We start from the raw sequence: 21,300 nt of genomic DNA, 5'->3' as shown, positions 1-21,300 counted from the left end.
TTTTCTATCAAGACAGTTAAATAGAGGCAGTTGAACAGAACAAAAGTCCCTAAGCAGAAACAGACAAGTCCTAAGGCTGATCTCAAGAGACCACAAAGTACGTACACATATAAGTATATACGAAAGTATATACAAGAGGTCTCGAATGCTTGACCTAAAAATGTAGATGGATTGTGGATGCACACAACAGAAAAAATAAACATTCTCATATATATATATATATGTGCAACAGTGGCACAGTCCAATGAATACAATTTCCTTTTCAACTCTTAACAAATCTAATGTGCAGTGATTGCAATACGTGTGTGAAAGTATCCCAATGGAAAGGTGTCCATGTGAGTCATAATTGTGTTGTGTTTAAAAAAAATTATTTTATACGTTTTCCTGTACTAGTGCCGTTTGTGTAAGATATGTTGGCATTTTCTTTTTGACAGATGAACTCAAAGAACACTTACTTGGAGAGCACGCTATTGATAAAATCTTCACACTGGGCAATTCTGAGTTTCCTGTCAGCTGGGACAACGAAGTCAAACTTTGGACATTCCTTGAAGCAAGAGCATCTCTTCTTTTGAAAACATATAAAACAAGTGCTGAGGTAACCATTTTAGGATACATTAATATTTCGACGGCTCCAGGGCGCGGCTCGCTTTTCAGAGTAGTGTTTATGCCTACGGACAATCTCAAATCTATTTATGTGGTGACATGTGGAACATGATGCTAACGTAAACATATTAAACTACAAAGCAGCAGCAAAAGGTTATGGAGGACTGCTTTCAAATTATTCCGGAAATGAAGTAGCGAGAATAGTGCTGTGACAGAGCCGTACAGCAGGTCAGAGAAAGACTGAAGGCTGGTCTTGCCGTCTTCGAGTTTTTAATGTTTTATAATTAATGAATTAATGTTGAGAGGCAGGCGTTTTTATTATGCATTCCAGTCCTTTGGAAGCAGTTTGGGGATCTTGGCATTATACCGTTCACTTCTCACGATGTACTTGAATGTGGCACTCGAATTAACGTTTGCAACGCATTTAAATCCCCTGGTGTCACTTTGCTGTTGTGCTACAGCCTGTAGCAGATGTTTTTGTGTAGTAAAAGGCGTCTTAAATTTCATCATTCATTAAAATCATAATGAGAATGTGCAAAAATTGTGCCAAAAAATGAAGCAGTCTTTTATTTGCCTCAAAAATGCAATTTTGTTATGGCACCCCAAGATATTAAGGTCTCCTATCACCACTTTATCTTTTTCTAATTCTATCAATTTTTGTCCATATCAGACAGACGTCTGGTGGGCTAGCAGCCGGGTGGGTTTCGTGAAGTAAAGTACCTAAAAGAACATTGAAAGGCTTTGTTATTGCGCCACCTATATGCAGTGTGTGTTGAAAGAAGGGCAATATTGTTAAACCTCTTCGTGTTATTTGGGTAGCCTCTTCCGATAAGCAGCCAGAAAGCCTGGCTCTTTCCGCTAAGCTGCAGACCTATACGTTTTTATTTTAAGAAGTCAGTAAATTAGCACAAATAAGGATTTTGATGCGACTAAACATTCTCCATCAGCTTCAAATTCATGTTTGAGACACCGCTATTGTTCCTAAAGTCTCTTGTCTATATTGCTTTAGATGCACCTTTTATTTATTTTCGAAAACGCTGCCTTTTCAAAAGATACTTCAACAGAAACAATACTGTCGATTGAATCATTTCTAAATGATTGCTAAAAAATATCTGAAACTCAAAGCAAGAAATACATATTATTTGTAAAATAACATAATGAAAAGATCAGATAAGAGCACCAGAATAAAAGCTTTCAGTAAAAAGCAATAAGAACTCTAAAAGAGTAGTTTATAGTTACAAGAACCAGGGAAAACTATTCTGAAAATTTATATTTTTAAGCCAAAAAGAAAGACAGAATCTCTGATAAGACAAATATCCGTGATAGGAAGTTCTATAAATCAGGAGCAGATACTGAAAAAGCCTTCCTGGAATAGGTTGCTCATAGAAATTTCGGAAACTCAGGATAGAATACGCCTGCTGCGATAACACCTGGCCTCCTGTAGACTACCAGCTGGTTGTCTAAATGAACCGGGTCACCCAGGGTAAGCGCCTTGAAGGTGTTGCAACAGAGCTTTGGTTCAGAAGTAAAAGTGTAACCGTGGACACTTGCTAAGACTAGTAAAAACATGCTCATGTGTGTGAAATCTATGATGGAAAGAGAAGGCAGACTGAGATCACCTACACTGCCACTGTCCAGCTTGGAACACAACCCGATCCCTGCCATGGCTCTAAAATGAGAAGTATGTAAAGTTATGAATGACATTGCTGCATAGTATTTCGTAGCGTATAAAAAAATCACAACTTTTCCGGATACAGTTTGTAGCAGAGTTGGTGATTGATTCCTTTGTTCCTTCGGTATAAGATTTGAAATTTAGAGGCGAATCAAGAGTGAATGGGTCAAGCCGGACAACTGAGGCCTGCTTCTGCTTTTTGGTAGGGCCTGCTCCCTTGGTATTTCTTTGCTTCTTCGTTAAGGGTAACAGGGGAAGGAGGCATGATACCTTACCTTGGTCTTTCTGCTTGTAAATGGTAGGGAGCAAGGCATATTTTTCTCTGTTAATTTACAAAGGTCTCTTTTGTACATTTTGTGTGCCCAAAGCTGTTCTTCAGAAACTGAATAAAATCCCCTGCAAACTTAAAATGTCAGGTGACTTTAAAAGAGAGAGGCATCACATCACTAGAGTTCTGATCATTACATCTGTCAGTGGCTCTTGGTATGCTAGAACAACGTGCAATCTTTGTTAAAATGTATCTGATGGGATACATGCTTTTTCCCATTACCAATGGACCACTGATTAAGTGATTGGATATAAATTCAGTTTGCTTCCTCTCGGGACTTGACATAGGGAATCATAGCTTTGTATGGACCACAGCAGCTTAGTTTCTCTACAGCTGCCGAGTCACACTGAGAATATCTTGCACCAACTGGTAATCTCTCAGTAAAAGAATATTTAAAATGTAACCTTGTCCTTAGAAGCTGTCCCCGTTTTTCAGAAGTACTTATTACTTTGGCTCCAGTACAGATAAACCTGGTATTGAACATGATAGCAGCTTGTGCTTAAGCCCATTGTCAGTTACCCATTTAAAATACAGATGCCCAGCTTGTATTCCTTTAAATTAAATTAAATTAAATTAAAGCAAAACAATAAATAATGGCTGCCCACAACAGTATGATTAACTGTGTTGGAGGAGTTGCCTGTCAGACTAGTTCCAATTGCATCCTTGTATGTATTCCTTTCCTCGTAGCAAACTTGTTTCACAGTAACCAGTCATACAGTATGGCTGTTTAAAAAAAAAGTCCCTTCTCATTGTGTGATACTTTCAATGCCATATATTTATTTTAATGTGGAAGAGGAATCCGTATATAAGCAAATGCATTAAAAACTAGTAAACTCAGTGTAACCTTTCCCAATTCCCCACAGGATAGTCCTGTATTATGTAGGTATCTTGTAAGTGCCTTTTCATCCCGTCAGCTGATTGTGTGATTACAAAGCACTCACTGATTGGCTACTTAACAATGGGCACACTTTTGGATTGGGCAATGTTCAAAAATACAAACGTCCAATAAAAACTATACCTTTTCTGATGGATAATTCTAGCCGCAGATTCCTCTCCTTGTGAATACCCCCAGGTATTGGTGCTGTATCTAAGATTTTTCATTGCATTGCTCTCGAGCTCTGATAAGTAGCATTGTGCCACTGTGCTTTTGCTTTAAAACACCCTAGAAGTGAGATCAGAGACCCACATAAACACCACCTCCTATTTCTGACATTAGTTCCTTTCTTTCCCTGCCTTTGAATACGGACTTGGAAGTTGCTCCCTAACATTTATTTCACAAGTTTACTGAGTTACCTAACTAAATTATTTCTGCGTAGTGTGCAAAGGACCATGTCCTCACTGAAAAATATAGGCTTTAAGACGTATAAGGACTGTCACACACAGATGTCTGTGGCAGACCCTCATCAGGTACGTCTCTGGGGCTTAGGGTCCTCACATGACTTTAAGTCTTGCAAGGCTGCATCCAGATTAACTTTTAGGTAATCACAAACATGAAATTCACACCATTGGAAAACACGCAAGGCCTGATCCCGGTCAAAGTTGAGGACATAAACCCATTACCATTCTCTGTGTTGTTCCTTGGAAAGATCCTTCTCTCATTCCAAGTTGCCAGATTAGTTCAGCTCTAAAAAGAAACCCAAGAAGTTTAAGCAGAAATATCTCTTGTCCTGCCACTGTTAATCAGCGAAATCATGGGGACATCAAGGTGTCTCTCGGTCCCAATCCCTACCATGAAGTTAGCACCATTGGAAGAGGCGCAAGGCCTGATCCAGGTCAAAGTTGAGGATATAAACTCATTACCATTCTTGATGTGATCCTTTTGAAAGATCCTTCTCTCATTCCAAGTCATAAGTCACCCAACTTCAAACCCATCACAGACCACCTCTATCCCAGGTGCATTGATTCCAAAAGAAGAACCTATTGTCTTATCTGACTCCAACCTGGACGCCACAACCTTTGGCTCAACTCGTCCAACCCTCATTCTGATTCCAACAGAACACTGGCATTACCTAAAACTCCCCAAAGATACTTTCTATTCCTTTGGCTCTGACTGAGCATTGTCAGGATGATACCGGGAATGATGCATCCGTATGATAAGGAAAATCTTTATAGGATCTTCAAGAGGCCAGTGTGCTGGATGCATTCCTGGGTACAGGGTTGAATTCCCCGCCACTTCTACAAAAGAATCGCCAGCTTTTAAAGTGGTCATTCAGCAGTCTGCCACAGGGCCAGACATGCAACTCCCATTAGTTGAGGTCACGAAAGAGGTCCTCGCGGAAGTTCTGTGGAAAAGACAGGCTTCCACTGAACCACTTCTTCCCTATAATGAAACCCGAATGGACACATTGATGAGTACATGGGCCAAACCTTCTTCTTGCCTGACGGTAAATAAGGATCTGTAAAGAAGACACAAACCTTTACCTAGTGACCTACTGTCTCTCCTGCAGTACTCTACGCCTCAAAGTGTGGTGGTCCAGGCATCCACCAGTAGACTGAATCCTGAGTCATTCCCTGCTGCACCTCCTAATATGGAATCAAAATGCATGAACGCCTTTGGGAAAATGTTTTCATTGGTCAGTCTGGCCCTTTATTCTTTGAAACCCAGCTGCCTCCTGGAAAGACACATGCTTGTGTTATGGGATATGGTCAGCAAGATCTTACCGATGGGCCGTGATGAATACTGCTTCAACCTTGCACTGATCATTCAAGTTGGTCGGAACACAGCAAAGTAAGTCATCCACTTTGGACTGGACACCACTGACTATCCTTCTACCCATTTGTGAGGGAGGGCAGGGAGAAAGAGAATCCTTCTTACTTACCTTATGATACGGCGCCCCTTCCAGCGTCGCCCGGCCGAACCTGGAACAAACAAAAAAAGACAAAGGGGATGGCCGAACGAGAGGGGTGTTTTGGGAGGGTTCTGTTGATACGGGAAGGTCAGGAAGAGGAATGGGGATTATTTTTTCTTCTTTGTATTTCTTGTTAACATATACCGGACTTCTCTTTATTTTAATCTCTTGAGTAATTTCAGCAGGCCTAAAGTGACTGGGACTTCAAGTGGTCCAAAATGGATACATTTTCATTTGTGGCTCATAGTTACTAATGCCTAGAAAGGGGTCTCGGGGGAAAAAGGATAAAAGAATGGCTCCATGAAACCTGAGCCCAATAAAAATAAAAAGAGGTATTATCCTCAAGATCAGTTAAAGGTTTCTCCCATACCTGTGCTGATACTGAAGTAAGAAGAGGCAGCTAGAAGAGCCGTAAACCAGGGAAAATCCAGTCCTATTTTCTTTATTATGGTTATTTTTTCTCTTTTCACTTTTTGACCAGTAGTCCGAGCACATTGCCCCCCTGGGTGTGATGAAGGTCTGTACTCTAACCAAATCTAAAAGAAACATATATACTTACTGCCACCTGCTTCTTCCTCCGCCCTCCTGGATGAAGCAGACGATCTAGAAGGAGAGAGAAGAAGAAAGTTTTACAAGGGTATTTCTTACTGAACAAACCAACACAACCAACCTGCCAAAAAATACGCTAACATTAAGAAACCTATTCAGCCTCCTCTCCTTTTCCGTCCATCCCTCCCACACCATTCTTGGAAATTTACTCTATTATCCATCTATAAAAAGTTCCCACTTTAGAGATCTGCATCTGATCCCTTGTCAAGCTCTACAATGGCAGAGACATAGTCCAGAAAGAAGCTGACCTCTGATGCAGAGGTGGAGCTTATATGCGGCTCCAGTGCCACCTCCAGGGCAGAACGAAGCTGCATGATTCCACCTATCTGCGTGGGAGAGCATTGCTAAGAAATCCAGTCTGGCATCTGTGGGTCTTCACAAGGTGATAAATCTGCAGTTAAATAGAGAATCCCCCAGAAAGAGAGTTAGCAAAAGTTAGTAAACAACTAGTTCTTTGTGTTGCTCTTTTGCATTGGCAGGGATGTGAACATTATTTGAAGTCTAGTGGCACACGCTGGCTGTTGTACAGAATGCCAATATGCATTTCACAAAACCGTTTGCATGGCATTTTCTGCCCGAGTTCAATTCACTCCAAGGCACTGGTCCCCAACGAGCGTCATCCATTGAGAGAGAAGGCCAAGCAAAATCTTTACTGACAGTCTAATGCTGATCTAGAAATTTTTTATTTTGAAAAGTAAATTACGTTTATTGTGGGTCCTGCAAATGGCAGCAATGGAGATGTCAACCATTCTTAAAGCCTGCTTCAGAAAATCCCACAGAAAAGAAAATCTGTGGTCTCTTAATAAAAGTTGCAACAGCAAATAAATGCAGGTAGGATTAGTATGCATCGTTATTGTGTATCAGAATCTGAGGTTGCTGGGGCATTGTTATGAGTTAGTAGTCCTGCTCCCACTCTTACTGAAGTCATGTCTAATACAGAGATGTATTATTTCATAAAGAAATGGACCACTTTAAATTGTACTTGGAGTGAGAGGATACTGCATTTTCAGATTCAACTTGAAATACAACACTAGCTTAACTTTGTCAGGCAAGACTAAACCTGGAGCCTACAAATCAGCAGCATTTACTCCTGAGGGCTTACAGCCAGCAGAGGGGCGCAGGCAAGGCAGCCAGGATTCTTCCCGTCCCTTCTCTCTCCTCAGATGCATGTAATCCCAAAACAATAGGGAGAACAAACCAACGTTCTCCTCAGTTTTCATTTTTACTGTTTAGAACAGTTATTAATGACTTCAAGATTCCTATTACCATGCGAAGTAACTGCTGCACACATAAAGGTATACATTAAAGCTGCAGATCAAATGTTACTCAACAAATGTGAAATGGAATCCATTTAATCTCGCAAAGTGTGCAGTTCAGTGTCTATATCTTCAAAACTTTGTAGATAGCAACTCTTTTTGTTAATTTTTTTTCATTTCTACAGATCTCTTTAATTATGGAAATAGTACTATAACTATTCATAACAGATAATTATGAACTATACACTTGTTATCTGTGTAAATCTGAAAGTTCAGCACCCATTTAAGATCGCATTTTGGACATGATCGTAGCAAACGAAAAAGATAACTTGCAATTACTAGACGTCTTGTCTTCATACTGGAGAAAAAATGATAATCCACGAAACGTCCATCAGAAATGGTTCAGGATCGATTCCATTGTTGGCATGAATGCACCATCAAAAGAAGAGCCTCTTTAGACTTCTGGAATCAAACATACATGAACATGTATCACTGTCAGCATGCACGTGCGTTGCTGACCGGCCAATATATTATTGTGGAGCTAAGAATCATTAAAAAAAAAAAGTTAGCAAACTGTTTGGACCGACATTTAGCATGGTTTTAAATGAATGTGAAAATACATGATTAATAAATTCATTAGTATGTGTTTACTTTTCAAAAGATTTGACTTCATCTCGTTTCAGGATGACAAATGCTTACTGGAGCAGGGTGACCTTACCTGTCACGCAAGAATGGCCATCAAGCTGCGATTAGTGGAGAAAGAGATCTTGGGAAAGGCAGTCAAAAGCGCAACCGAAAACAGACTGCACTACACCAAGCAAATGGAGGACGATGCGCCTCTCCCAGTCTACGAAGAGAGCAACCTTGCCTTGTTGGAGAACTCTGTGGCGGACTCGAAGCTCCCACTCATCCTGAGGAACCTTGACAGTGACAATGACGAGCAAGCAGAGTTTAAGCTTCATGAAGCCATGGCACTCTCCGAGATCAGAGAGAAGGGGTTTCTTAATGGCGGAGACTTGTTACCAAACGGGACCAAACCTGAGAAGGAGACGGTGGCTCGCGAGGAGTGCCAGTCAGAGACAGTAGAAGCCAAAGAATCTCCAGAGGCGATGGAGGAGGTTAAAATACAGCTGTAAAACAGTTGAACTTCACTGTGGAATTTAAATCTGCAGAAGTTAACGAACAGTGCATTTAAATCGCTATTACACTGTTACCTTTACCGCAGAACGGAAACAAAGGGTTTGCTGCTTTTCCTAGAACTTTTTTTGTTAGTTATTTAAGAGTTAATGCTGTTCTGTGAAGTGTGAGAATATGCATAGATATATAATGATCTGAAACATGTCCTTATTTTCTTCTGTGTGCAAGAAAGCCTTTACCCTATTTGATCACCATCCCCACAACGTGAGTACCAAAGTTTGAATTCCTGACACCCCCTTTGCCAGGTAAATAAGAACTCTTGCTGCTGTATGAAGGGGGATGCCTAGAGTGATGTAGATTGGAGTATTGCATTTATAGGTTGCTGGGAAAGGATCAAACCTTAAATCCCAATGAAGAAATTGAGAAGCACCCCAAGTGGCAGTCTTCTTTTGACATTTTTAAGACATATCTTGTGCTTTTTTTAATTTTAAGAAGTCTATTTGAGAGTCCTACAAAGGCTGTGGGATAGGAGTTTGCATTGAAAATTGAAAACTCTTCAGTTAACGCCCAACCATCAGGGCCTTACATATTTTTGCACTGCTTATTCTATTTTGGTGCATGTTGAGCACATGTAAGAAGTCTATTTTGGAAAAACTGATGCTCTTTTGGGCAATTTTGGAGACCACCATTTACCTCACAAGAGAACGTCCTTTTAAAAAAAGAGACACTCTTCTACCTTTTACGAGTGTTAAGCAGAGTATATATTTTTTGCTATTATCTCCCATTCGTCCTATCACACACATCTATGTAGTGGATTGACCTTTCTGGCATCCCTCTGTATAAGTGCATGACATAAAACAACGTAACCACCCCCCTGTTCTGATTTATAATTCAATCCAAGCATAACACAGGTACACAATTTTGATTAAAGATATTTGTATTCCAACCGTTTTATGCCAAATGCCTTGCCATTATGGATTTAGCTTCTTTTTGTTTTGCCGGTTAGGTTAGGGGTGATGGCGTAATGGGATGTTCCGAAATGATTAGGAGAAATTAAACTTACTGCGTTCACTAAAAAGGCACAAGCACTATTTAAGTGTTGTTGATCTTGTCTGTTCCCAATGCAGTAAAAATGGTAGTCAGTTTTTTTGTTTTCTGTTCAAGAAAGCACATTTTTAGTTTTGATTTGAAAATACAAAACTCCTTATTTTGCATCATTTTTAAGTTGTAAAAACATTTTGTTTTAAATATGTGAATTTTATTTACAGTGCAATATTGGCAATAGGCACCACTGGTAACTCAGTTTGAAAAGAAATACTGCTAATAAGACCACAGCTTTGAACTTTGTTCAGAATGAGGTTTTCCCTCCACTTATTATTCAGATTTTCACAATAGCTGAAGGTTTTGAAAACTAACCTTTTGACTAAAATCATTATTAAAAAGCAAAACTCCATTAATGGATTGACTTTTATTTTTCATTTATGCAGTTGCATTTTGTATCTTTAGTAGTGTACAAATTATTTGATTCAAAAGTTGTGTTGGTTTCCTTATGTTCCACTTAAAATTATTTCCCTGATGGTCCCAATTAAGGATTGTAGTGATGGCTGTCACAGAATTTTACAGATGCCACCCACATAACTCTTTTGCTTCATTTACGGTCTAACAGTTTTATTTTTTACATTAGTATCCAAAGAGGGACATACTTCAGTTGATAAGTGCTTCAGAACTTTCTATTTCATAGGTTACTTGAGTGGTTCTAGGGCAAAGGACGTTGCAAACAACTACAAATAATAAAGCAATTGGCTGAGGTCGTTTTTTTCCCTTCCAGCGGGAGCAGTAGGCTCCCATGAATCCTGCAGGAGCTTGGGCTCTCTTTGGCCTCAACATGAAGAGAAATGTTGTGCTCGCCATTGCAGGACGCAGGGACATTAAGATATAATGGGGTCAAAAAAGTGTTAGAGGATTTGCTGCAATCCCTGTGGAACCAGCATGGCCCACTGCTCCTGTGAAAGTCCTGCGAAAGCACAGGGGCCCATTATGCTCTTAGGAGAGACCTGTGGGATCAGAAAAATATTTGTTTTTTAAAAGTAAAAAAGGGGGGGGGGGGGCGTGAGTGTCGGTGGCAGGTTTGCAACGTATGGGCAATTGGCCCAGCAACTAACTTATGCCACGCTTGGTAAAAACTGTGCCCAGTTAGGGGTTGGATGCAGGGTCTGGCTGCAGGCCAGGTCCTGCTGCCAACCCCATGCCATGCACAGCCAAAGTCCGCATAGTGCCATATGGTAATAAAATATTATTTTACGTTAAAAAGAAAACTAGAAATTCACTGAAATAGCCAATGGTTAAAATGACATAGGTGAAAATGCCAGTTAAACTTTACTATTTATACTGAAAAAACCCACAGAAATTCACCAGTTCTACTTAACTGAAGCAACTATAACTCGTGTCCTTGCCATGCATGGCGTATGACCTCGCATATTAAAACACTCATGACGACTGAAATTACATCCTTGATGACAACACTGTGCATGGCGGCGGCACGAGTTATAGTTTCTTTACTTAGCTATAATTATATTTCAGTGTCTTTTTCAGGTGAAAATGTTATTATTTAACTGTCATTTCACATAACTGTTACGTCACATTAACCTTAGTTTTTCTTTTTTTTTTAGGGGATATCTAAGGTACTTTTTAATGTAAAGTTAAGGTATCATTACCATACCTAATTAGAACATCACTAACTTTTTTTCAGTGAATTTCTAGGTTTAAAAAAAAGTAAAGTAACATTTATAATTAAATGTTTTTGTTGAATGCATTTGACATGTGCTACAGATTTGTAAGAGAACCGTTCAGATGCTCCGACAGAATGGGGTAGAGTGACGCGGTGTTTTCTGCTCGGACTGTAAGTATGAGACCTGTATGCTGGTAACATGATTGTGTTATCCTTTTCTTAAAAATACCACCTTAGTTTGCTTGTTTGAGTAAAGAACATCGGCTTTTCCCAATTGTTTGCCTGTCCCACCCTAAAGATTTGCATGAGGACTGCTAGATAAGTTCACAAATTAAATGACAAGGGAAATGGCATCTAAAAAAAGAAAAAATTGAATATTACAGAAGAAAGGTTTCTTGTGCACTTTAATCTTCCTCAGTGATTCAGAAATATCCTCCCTTTACTAAGTTGTGTTCCTGAAAGCTGCCTACAGTGAGATGGTAGGAAATATTTGGTCAACTAAGGCATTGGCCTCTTTTGGAAAAGTTAGTTTTGCTCTATCAGCACACTCTTCCCTTGGATTTGAATGAATATATATATATGTGTGTGTGTGTGTGTATGTACATTTGTGTGTATGTATGTTTATAATAATATACATTAAAAATAAAATCATAAAACAACCTTCTACCTCTTCCTTCCCTCTATTTTCTAACTCATCCCAAACCTTTCTCTCTGCTCTAATTCCCAAACAAGCTTTCCAGACACTTCCCTTTTTTCCATCTAATTCATCCCACTAGCAGCCTCTCGTCCACCACTCCCAGTAACATTTCCCATCTTCCCATTATTAATTAACTTCAGTGAATCTATCCCTGTTGAAAACACTAGAGCAAATGCACGAGATCTCCAGAGCACAAATGTTACAACAACCAGAACATAACTATTCCTACTAGGAAAAAGACCCCCATATTACTAAAACATTCCCTATTTACCTCTAAGCTTGGATTTAAGAGGCACGTGCTACTTGCTGCAAAGCACGTAAGTGCCTTTTTGGAATAGTAAGCTTTATATAAATATAATTCGCAATTACTGTCCATTGTGGTTGAGTAAGTAATGATAAACATCTTAGATCAAAGATTGCTTCTAGACTTTGGGACCACACGTGAATGTGGAGTACTAAGAGCTACAAACAGGGTAGAACCATTTTTCATTTGTGGCATGTGCTTTATAGCTGTACTGAAGATCTTCCCGAAGAGGCAGTCTGAACGGAAAATCGATGGCCATGCTCAGAATCTCTCGATACCAGACTCTCCGTTTCCAGTCTGGGGCCATAAGGATCACTTGGGCCTGATCGATCTTGATCTTTTTGAGAACTCTGGGCAGAAGTGGTAGGGGCAGAAAGGTGTATGGGAGGCCTAAGCTCCAATCGAGATGAGAAGCATCTCCAGCGCTCAAAACTGCTGATAATGCTCGTTCTTGGCTGTGGCGAACAGATAACCAAGGCTATCCCCACTGCTGAAAGAGGCCTTGCACCACCTCTGAATGGAGACTCCCTTCATGATCCACTAAGCATCTGGGGGCGAGTTCATCGTCTCTGGCGTTCAGAGAATATGCCAGATGTTGAACCACCAGAGAAATGCTCTGGTTTTCCAACCATGTCCAGAGACGCAGGGCCTCTTGATAATGGGTCAACAACCCCAACCCGCCGTGTTTGTTGCAGTACCACGTGAACACTTGTACCATACTTCCCTTGATGGAGGGAAGACAGGTTTCAAGGCCAGTTTCAATGCCCAGAGCTCCAGCATGTTGATGTGGAGTATGTATTCTACGGAAGATCAGAGTCCTCTGATCTCCACCTCTCCCAGATGGCTGCCCCATCCGCGGAGTGACACATCTGTCACTACTGAGAGATCTGGTTGGCGAAGGAATCGAAGTCTGTCTCTGACCCAGTGTGGTTCGTAACCACCCGCGCAGATCGTTTGAAGTTTCCTCAGAGATCCGGACCAGGTCGGAGAGATTTCTCTGATGCTGCGCCCACTGGGACTTAAAGTCCCACTGGAGAGCCAGTATATGCCATATGGCATGTGTCACCAGCAGAAGGCCATTAGACAGGGCAGCCTCAGAGTCAGTCTCACCAAAGCCCTGGATAGAGGCTGCAGTATTGCTATCATTGCCTGAATATTCTGGACTCGTACTACAGGAGGGTAAGCCTGAAACGGCACTGTGCCCAGAACAGTCCCAGTGAAACGGAGCGACTGAGAGGGAGTCAGGTGTGACTTTGGCATGTTGATAGTGAACCCCAGCGAATGCAGTAGGTTTGCCGTAGTCTGGAGATGGGCCCGCCTTGCAAGAGCCAGTTGTCGAGATAGGGGAAGACTGGCATCCTTGATCTCCACAGATGAGTTGCAGCCACTGCCATCACCTTGACAAACACCCGATGGACACTGGTAAGGCTAAAAGGGAGCATGGTAAACTGAAAATACTCGTGGCCTACTGTAAAATGCAGATAGCGCCAATGGGAAGGCAGGAGTGGTATGTGATGATAGGCATCCTGCAAGTCCAATGCTACCAGCCAGGGTCCAGGGCAGACAAGACCTTAGCCAACGTAAGCATCCTGAATTTCACTTTCTTGAGGAAGAGATTGAGACTTCGGAGATCGAGGATAGGGCGACGGCCCTGGTTCTTTTTGAGAACCAGAGAGTAGCAGGAATAGTAACCTCAGCCTACTTCTGGCACAGAAACCCTCTTTATGGCTTTCTTTGAAAAAGAGCTGTGATCTCCTGGTCGAGAAAGGACAGTTGATCCTCCATCAGCTGATCATGAGACAGTGGCATGGGGGTTTGTCTCGAAGGGGAGGGAGTAACTCCTTCAGGCGATCTGCAAAATCCACCTGTCCGATGTTATGTAGGCAGGTGATGGCAAATCTTGCAGCCACCTGGATGCCCATGGTGGTAAAGGGGCAAACTAGGAGAGTTTGGAATCTGTTGCAGTGGCTGCAGACTGACCGGACCACTGGCCATCTGACCCACTGGGTCTGTGGGTACCGTACCCTCGGCCACACAGAGGCTAGGGAGCCTGCACAACACAGTCGCTGGGCTGGGGTTGGCGCCAAAGCCATGAAAGGAGGGAAAGGCAGATTGGGGTGGACGTGGGGCCACAGACAGGCCTATTGTGAAGCGTTTGAGCAGCGAATCTGCCTTGTTTCCGAAGAGACTGGTGCCTTCAAAGGGGTATTTCCATGAGGGAAGCCTGGTCATGCCCAGAGAAGCAAGTCGTTTTCAGCCAGGCATGGCACCTAAGGGCTACTGTCATTGAAACCACTCTGCCCAGAGAGTCGGTTGTGTCAAGTCTGCAACGAAACATGAACTTTCCAAGGTCTCTCGTGTAAGCAACAGCTTGGGAGAGTACAGCCCGGGCCTCATCCGGGACCTGTGGCAGAACTTGCGCAACCGTATCCCACAGAGTGTGGGAATAACTGCCCAAAAGGCATGCGGTGTTCACGGACCACAATGCCAGGCTGGCGGAAGAAAATGTTTTCTTCCCAAATGCGTCCAGCCTCCTGGATTGCCTACCTGGGGAGGCTTGGGCCACCAAGCTCTCAGGGGTAGGGTGTTGGGTGATGAAGTTGGGATCCCCAGGTGCGGGCTGTTTGCAGTGGGCAATTGTCCTATTCACAGGTGCCCCTGTGTTGGGTTTGACCAGGTACCCAAAGGTCAGTGAGGACGTCTCTGAACAGGAGTAAGGTTCCGAAGCTGAGACTCCTGCTTGCAGCACCTCCGTTTAGAGATTAGTCTTGACTGCTACTATGGGCAACTGAAGGTCCGTGATCTCAGCCGCCCTGCACAACACCATTGCGTATGATGCTCCTTCGTCCATACCCACCCACAGTAGGGGGAAGGCAGACTAGCATCTGGGAAAGTATCCAGGCTGTTGGCCCCACAATCACAAAGGTCCTCACACCAGTCCACACTCTGTTTATTGGAGGGCTGGAATTCTAAAGGGTCCAGCGACCCCCTCCCAGTCTTTTCTGAGGCCTTGCTGATGAAAATGAGGCTCAGTCTCTGATCTAGAAGGCAAGGCTCCCACTGGCGTCGGAGTCAGCGTCAGGTGTCAGAGTCGGGAATAATGATGGGGATGGTGCCCTCTGGGACGCCAGTAGCATCCGCATCGGGACCAGGTGCCAGGGAAGGTCAAGTTGGCCCGACTGGCGCCTCTCCTAATCCAGGAATTGATACGTTGGGCCCCACCGAAGCCACTAGCTTGGAACCAGAGTGGCCCAAAGGTGCATCTTTGGGGTTGAACCGCCCAAAAATGAGGCACATAGCCTTATTGAGCTCTCCTAACTGGGCGGGGGTCGCTACGGCCTTCAGAAATTTGGTAAGGGGCAGAGTGAGCTCAGGCACAGGTACCGGAGAACGAAGTGTAGAACACCGAGGCTCCCTCTTCTCATCAGCCGACAGATGAGGAGAAGCCGTAGAACGCTTTGACTTCTTACTCTTTTTCTTATGCCCCTCCTACCTCAATGTCCTAATGACTTTGAGCGGGATGAAAAGACTTATGGCATTATGAATGATCCCCAGATCTTCCATTCGACCGCCATGGAGTTGCATGCTGGGCCGCTAGCAGCTTCAGGGACCATTCCCTCAAAGCCTTCGGAGCCATGGCCCAGCAATCAAAGCATGCCTTGTCGTTGTGGTCACGTTCCAGACACCAAAGGCAAACAAGGTGCGGGTCCATCGCCGACATCGGTCGATGGAAGGGCTTAAAACCTGACTTGTGCAAGGGCATTCTCGACACAACAAGAGGTAAACCTCAAAAGAAGCTAACAAAACTGTGAAAAAAGACCTGCCAAAAATTGAGAGGCGTAGCTCTTCCCTGGATCAGCTGGCTGGCGCGTAAAGAAAAGAAATAACGTCAGTGCGCCTGGGTGGCTCTTATATAGGTACTGTGACATCATTTCCTGTAACGACGATGCAGACAACAGATGCGTAGCTGATCAGCACCACCTACTGGGGCACATGGATACTGCTCATATAAATCGTCAGGAGCCAGTCTGACGCCTAGGGAAGTGCTAAGGTAAGGAATATGCAGCTAGAAGTCTCTATCAGATATAGGTCCATAAAATACAAGGATGCTACCTTCCTGCAGTTGAGGTTCTTGCCCTATATGCCTGCCAATCTGAACGCTTCAATACTTTTCTGCAAAGATTCTGTGGTTGCCTAAGGTTGACAGTTTCCAAACTGGGGACTAAACACTGAAAAACACTTCTTCTTTACATCAGCGAACAACCCAAGTAACTGGTGTTCCATAAACAATTGATATCATGATTTTCTCAATAAGTATATGGGCTGTTGTGTATTGTTAATCTCATCTTAGTGCCAGGCCATTATTTATAATATGTAAAAATATAAAGCATGCTTATTCTTACTTATGTTCTTACTGCTGATGATGCTGATGGGCATGGAAGGCCCATCTACCTGACATTCATTGCAGAATGCAAGGGTGCATATAAGATCAAGCCTTTGTGGTTTCGAACTGTAGGTATTTACATCTGTATTGAAATTTCAGTCACAGGCCCGGCTTAACATCCTCCCTGTAATGTTTTTCACTTATGACCTTTGGACCGCCTTCTTTTTCTGGTTCCTTTATTTCCTTGTTTTCATTCATACATCTTTGTGGCAGCCCTAACTAACTTGGATATGGAATTGCCAGGTTAATTTACATTGGTCAAAGCTTTTTGACTGGGCTTGTGTAGTGCTTGAAAGTTGCTTTATTGAGCGCCACATTTTTTACATTATTTGTATTTAGCCGATTCAGATGTATATGTACTCAAATGTATGTTGCACGAGGCACATTCTGCAGTGTATGTATGTTTCGGATGTGGCTGCAGGATTTACCTCCATGCTTTATTAGATAATTTCTGCAGACTTCTGAATGCTATTAGTAAGAAATTAAAGGTCAGAAAGTCCCTTACAGTCCTTTGCCCTCATACATTATGCAGCTTCAATCTCCTCAAGTGCAGCTGCACTATCTTCAGTGAACCTTTTGAGGGCCATTTCCCCGGATTTCAACATAACTGTGGTCCACGAACCAGCCTTTCTATAAAAGTACAAGTTCTCAAATAGACTGAGTACATTTGATAAACTCCTATCTCAGTCATTCAACAGTAATTACTGACACCCCCCCGCCCCCAGGACTGTCCAGTTTTTGTGTATGGGAATCTCTCATCTAAATTTGTGTTGGTGATGTCAGCATCACTTAAGGGCAAAGCAACATTGCCCTTCCTTAAAAAAAGGATTCAAGTGTTTTGTGATGAATGGTGAGAAGATTTACCAGTCCTGTCATGTTTCCTTACGATAGACCAATGCAAACACCAGCATAGCCTGAACTGGGCTCCACGTCTGGCACAAGTTTGGCTAATATTCCTCCTTGCACCCAGAGGAGGCCTGGAGAGAGTACCATGCTCAACCAGGGTAAGTAAGCTACAAAGTAGAAACTGGTGATCAACACAGCTCATAGGTGCCTAAATAGTGTTCAATGAGTTCTGTTTTGGTCATGTGGGAGACACCATGGCTCTAAATCTTGACGCAACTACTCCCTTGAATGGGAAGAACTGTTTAAAAGATAAGGTGCTCCTGCAATAAGTCATGTATGGTAAGCATCACACAAGAAAGATGTAGATGCCAAGCTTCCTCCTCTTCTCCAACTGTCAAAGACCTTCCAAAGTTTCCTTGTTCAAGACACCCCAGCTGGATTGTCCTTTACCTTTTGGAAGCAGGTGGGCAAAGTGAATGTGCTTCAGGGTGATGGCACATTCCCCCTAGCCTAAGATGAGGCATAATATACTCAGTCACGTCTCCATTGATCATCAGCCCTTCTAAGCCCCATCTTCGGAGACCCACTCCACATAATCGGTAGGATTTTTCCCTTCCACAGCAATTGGTGATAATCAAAGACACAGGGGTCTTCGCATTGCTGAAGAATGACCGTTAGACCTAGCATCCTTGGCGTGGTTTCCCCCTGGCTTTTTGCCTCTGCCGCCTGTATTTTTCCTGTGTGCTGGATTTCGTTTTTGGTGGTCTACATGCTTTGGACACTTTTTCACTGTTGATCAGTGCCACAGTGCTTCCTATCTATATTTTGATTATGATTGGCTTATTTGATTTACTAGTATGTCCCTAGTACAGTGCGCTGTGTGTGACCAGGGCCTGTAAATCAAATGCTGCTAGTGGGCCTGCAGCACTGATTGTGCCACCCACACAAGCAGCCTTTCAAATGGTTCTCAGACCTGCCACTGCATTGTCTGCGTGCAGCTTTTACTGACATGTCGACCTGGCAAGAGCACCCACTTGCCAGCCCCTAATCTTCCATTTTCTCAAATATAAGACATCCCTAAGGTAAGCCCAAGGAATCTCTGTCGGCAGAGTGCAGTGTGGGGGAAAGGTAGAACATGTACTGGTGTTTGTGTCATGTCCTGATAGTGAAATACGGAGCATTTTGTTTTTCCCTATTGAAAGGCTATCTGTCCTGTAGGGTAACATGGGAGGTTATTTGTAACATTTTACAAGTGTAACTTTCTATTGGGAAACGGTAGAGAAATGGAGTGTAGGCTCTAGGAACTCAGAATTTAATAACACATCTTTTAGTAAAGATGGTTTTTAAATTGTGTGTTTGAAAATGCCACTTTTAGAAAGTGTACAATAAAGCAGGATTGGGCCCTATACCACACAGCTAGACTGGGCCAGTAAATTAAAGAAAAAATAGATATCTTATTGATAGAGCAGTAATTGTATTTATTGTTTTGCTCTCTTTTTGAGCCTAACTTTCACATTACATAAATTATGAATTGTTGTCCATCTCAACTCTGTGTCGTTCTTAAATGTATAAGAATCTTTCAGAAAAAAAGAATAATTAAATGATGGAGACCATCTTATTTGTGATTTTGGTGTCTGTCTTTAAATAGTTGACAGCACAATAAACAGTCGGCTAGATAGCTCTAATTTTTCTGTAACTTTTAGAAAGTCAGTATTTTCTTGCTTAGCCATCCTATGTGCCTCTGCTGGGTTATGTATTGACTCTCTGGTTTTGGAGTGACATGTCCTAGGGATGTGCATTCACTGCAGACAGCCACTGGGGGCTTTGAGGTGTGTCCTTCTTTCCCTGGATGACTCAGAGCTGAGTTGAATAGACCTGGGCTGCATTTAAAGTAGTGGAAGGAGATTTCCTTGCACCTGAATAGGCCCTGTCTCCTCTGCACAATGCTGTCTCCACCTCCTACCAGGAAGCTGGACCAGAGAGGACGGAACTGTTGTGAACTTAGCCAAGAGACTCTATGCCACAAGAGAACAAAGGAAAAAGTGGTATAAATTTTGGGGCCCAGAACGTTAGATTACTTTTGGAATCATGAGGAACCTCTGCCAAGGAGAAAAGCTGGGAAAGGCGAAGGAGAAGTACTGCTCCTGTGCTGTGTGGGGTTGGCCTGCAGTGACTGTTTCTGCCAAGTAGAGGACAAAGACTGAACTGTGCTGTGTATTCTGCGTGAAGAAGATCTCCAAGGGTTCGGTGTAGAGCTTGCCTCCTGTTCTGGAGTCTCAGGGACACAAAGACTTAATTTCTCCTGTCCTCCTGCACCTGGAACTGCTGTTTCATCTGCCACAGAGCACAGAGGGAAATAGCAACACCGGCAAGGAACTCTGTGACCTGCAACAAAGCTGTGGGCACAGCTCGTGAAGTGCACGAAGCATCGTCCAGACTTGCACCAATGGCGCCCCGTACCGACTCTGATGTCGTCACCGAGGCCGCTGCCTGTACCGGAGCCAAGGGAACTGTTTGTGACACTTACGACACACCGCCCCAAATTGCAATGCTGCCCCGACCTTACCCACGCTGGTGCCTTATCCTCACAGAGCCGATACCGGACATGAGTGACCTCCCGAATCCATCGACCCCGCAGCATTGTAAGGAATCGATGCCTCGACGCCACAGTGACAGCAACAGTAAGGAACCATCACCTCACCTCCCCTGCATCGCAATAAGGAACAGAAGCCTCACCTCCCCTGTGGTCGTAAGGAACCGACGCCGCACAGTGCCAATGATGCATCACCTTCCAGACACCATGCACCCTCTTTGTTCTCATCATTTGCAAAGGTACTGTCTTTGGGGTCCGTGTGACTTTTGGGCCTGACGCCGCACACCTCGCGGGCAGAGCTGTAGTTTGGGATTTTCATCTGTCACAACGTTGTAATAGCCCCAGGTGGAGCTATTTGTTACTACAAACTTTATTTTTGTGAAGAACCTATTTTTAGTGATATATATCAATATGTATGGTGGAGTTTTTGTCGTTTTGGTCTTGTTTGGTTTAGATAAAGATTTCCTATTTTTCTAAACTGGCCTGGAGCCCATTTGTAATGTTTTCACAGTTACTGTATATGTGCACACATGCTTTACCCACTGCCTCTGAGATAAGCCGGCAAGCTTGTGCCAAACTGCCAAGGGGGTAAGCAGAGGTTGTCTAAGGACGTAATTCCCTTACCGTGACTATAGCAAGTGTCCCCTACTTGGAGAAAGGTGCAAACCATTGCCAACTGGAGACACCCATTTCTAACATTGACTTTGCTGAACAGCTGTCATAATCCCCAGAATCCAACCTGGCTCTTCCCTAGTCAGTATCCCTTTAATTTTTACAGAAGATAGAAAGTCTTGCCTCCTAAAAGTAATGCATCCAGTCAGGAACACTATGACCACTAGTTTCTTAGAAGGTAGAAGACAGGGAAGCTCATTGATCTTAACAGTCTAATCCACTTTAAACCAGTTCTTACCCCTTCATATATGTACCCCAGGCTTTGGATGTATGCCCTGAAACCTTTGATGAGATACTCCTTCTCATATCTTCAACTCATTAATACTACTGACTCCACAAAGTATGGGTGGGGTGCACTGTCGGGAACTTTCCATCAATGCCAAATCAGATATGTTCCTGCACATAAACAGGATAGAGATGATCGCAATCTTTTGAGGATTTAAGTATTTTTCTAACAGTGTTGAAATCCAAGGTGGTGATGTTTCACCATGGCCCTTTTTACATTTGGAAACAAGGGTGCACCCGCTCCTCACCTATGGGACACCTGTACCTCTGGATGGTT

At 43.0% G+C, this 21,300-nt stretch overlaps 1 protein-coding gene across 3 annotated transcripts in view; it reads left to right on the top strand.

The window, feature by feature from the left end:
- The window catches only part of SETD3 (SET domain containing 3, actin N3(tau)-histidine methyltransferase), a 571,076-nt gene extending 561,165 nt beyond the window's left edge, over window positions 1–9,911 (top strand). For all 3 annotated transcript variants that reach the window (XM_078660141.1, XM_078660139.1, XM_078660140.1), the window contains exons 12-13: window positions 435–595; window positions 8,001–9,911. In XM_078660141.1, coding sequence (XP_078516267.1) covers window positions 435–595; window positions 8,001–8,453 — 614 coding nt within the window. In that variant the 3' untranslated portion in view covers window positions 8,454–9,911. The remainder of the gene's footprint in view (window positions 1–434; window positions 596–8,000) is intronic.
- The last annotated feature ends 11,389 nt before the right edge of the window (window positions 9,912–21,300 follow it).

This window comes from Lissotriton helveticus, chromosome 9 (assembly GCF_964261635.1).
Source record: "Lissotriton helveticus chromosome 9, aLisHel1.1, whole genome shotgun sequence".
In the NCBI taxonomy this organism is placed as follows: Eukaryota; Metazoa; Chordata; class Amphibia; order Caudata; family Salamandridae; genus Lissotriton; species Lissotriton helveticus.
This window is presented reverse-complemented; position numbering and strand designations above follow the sequence as displayed.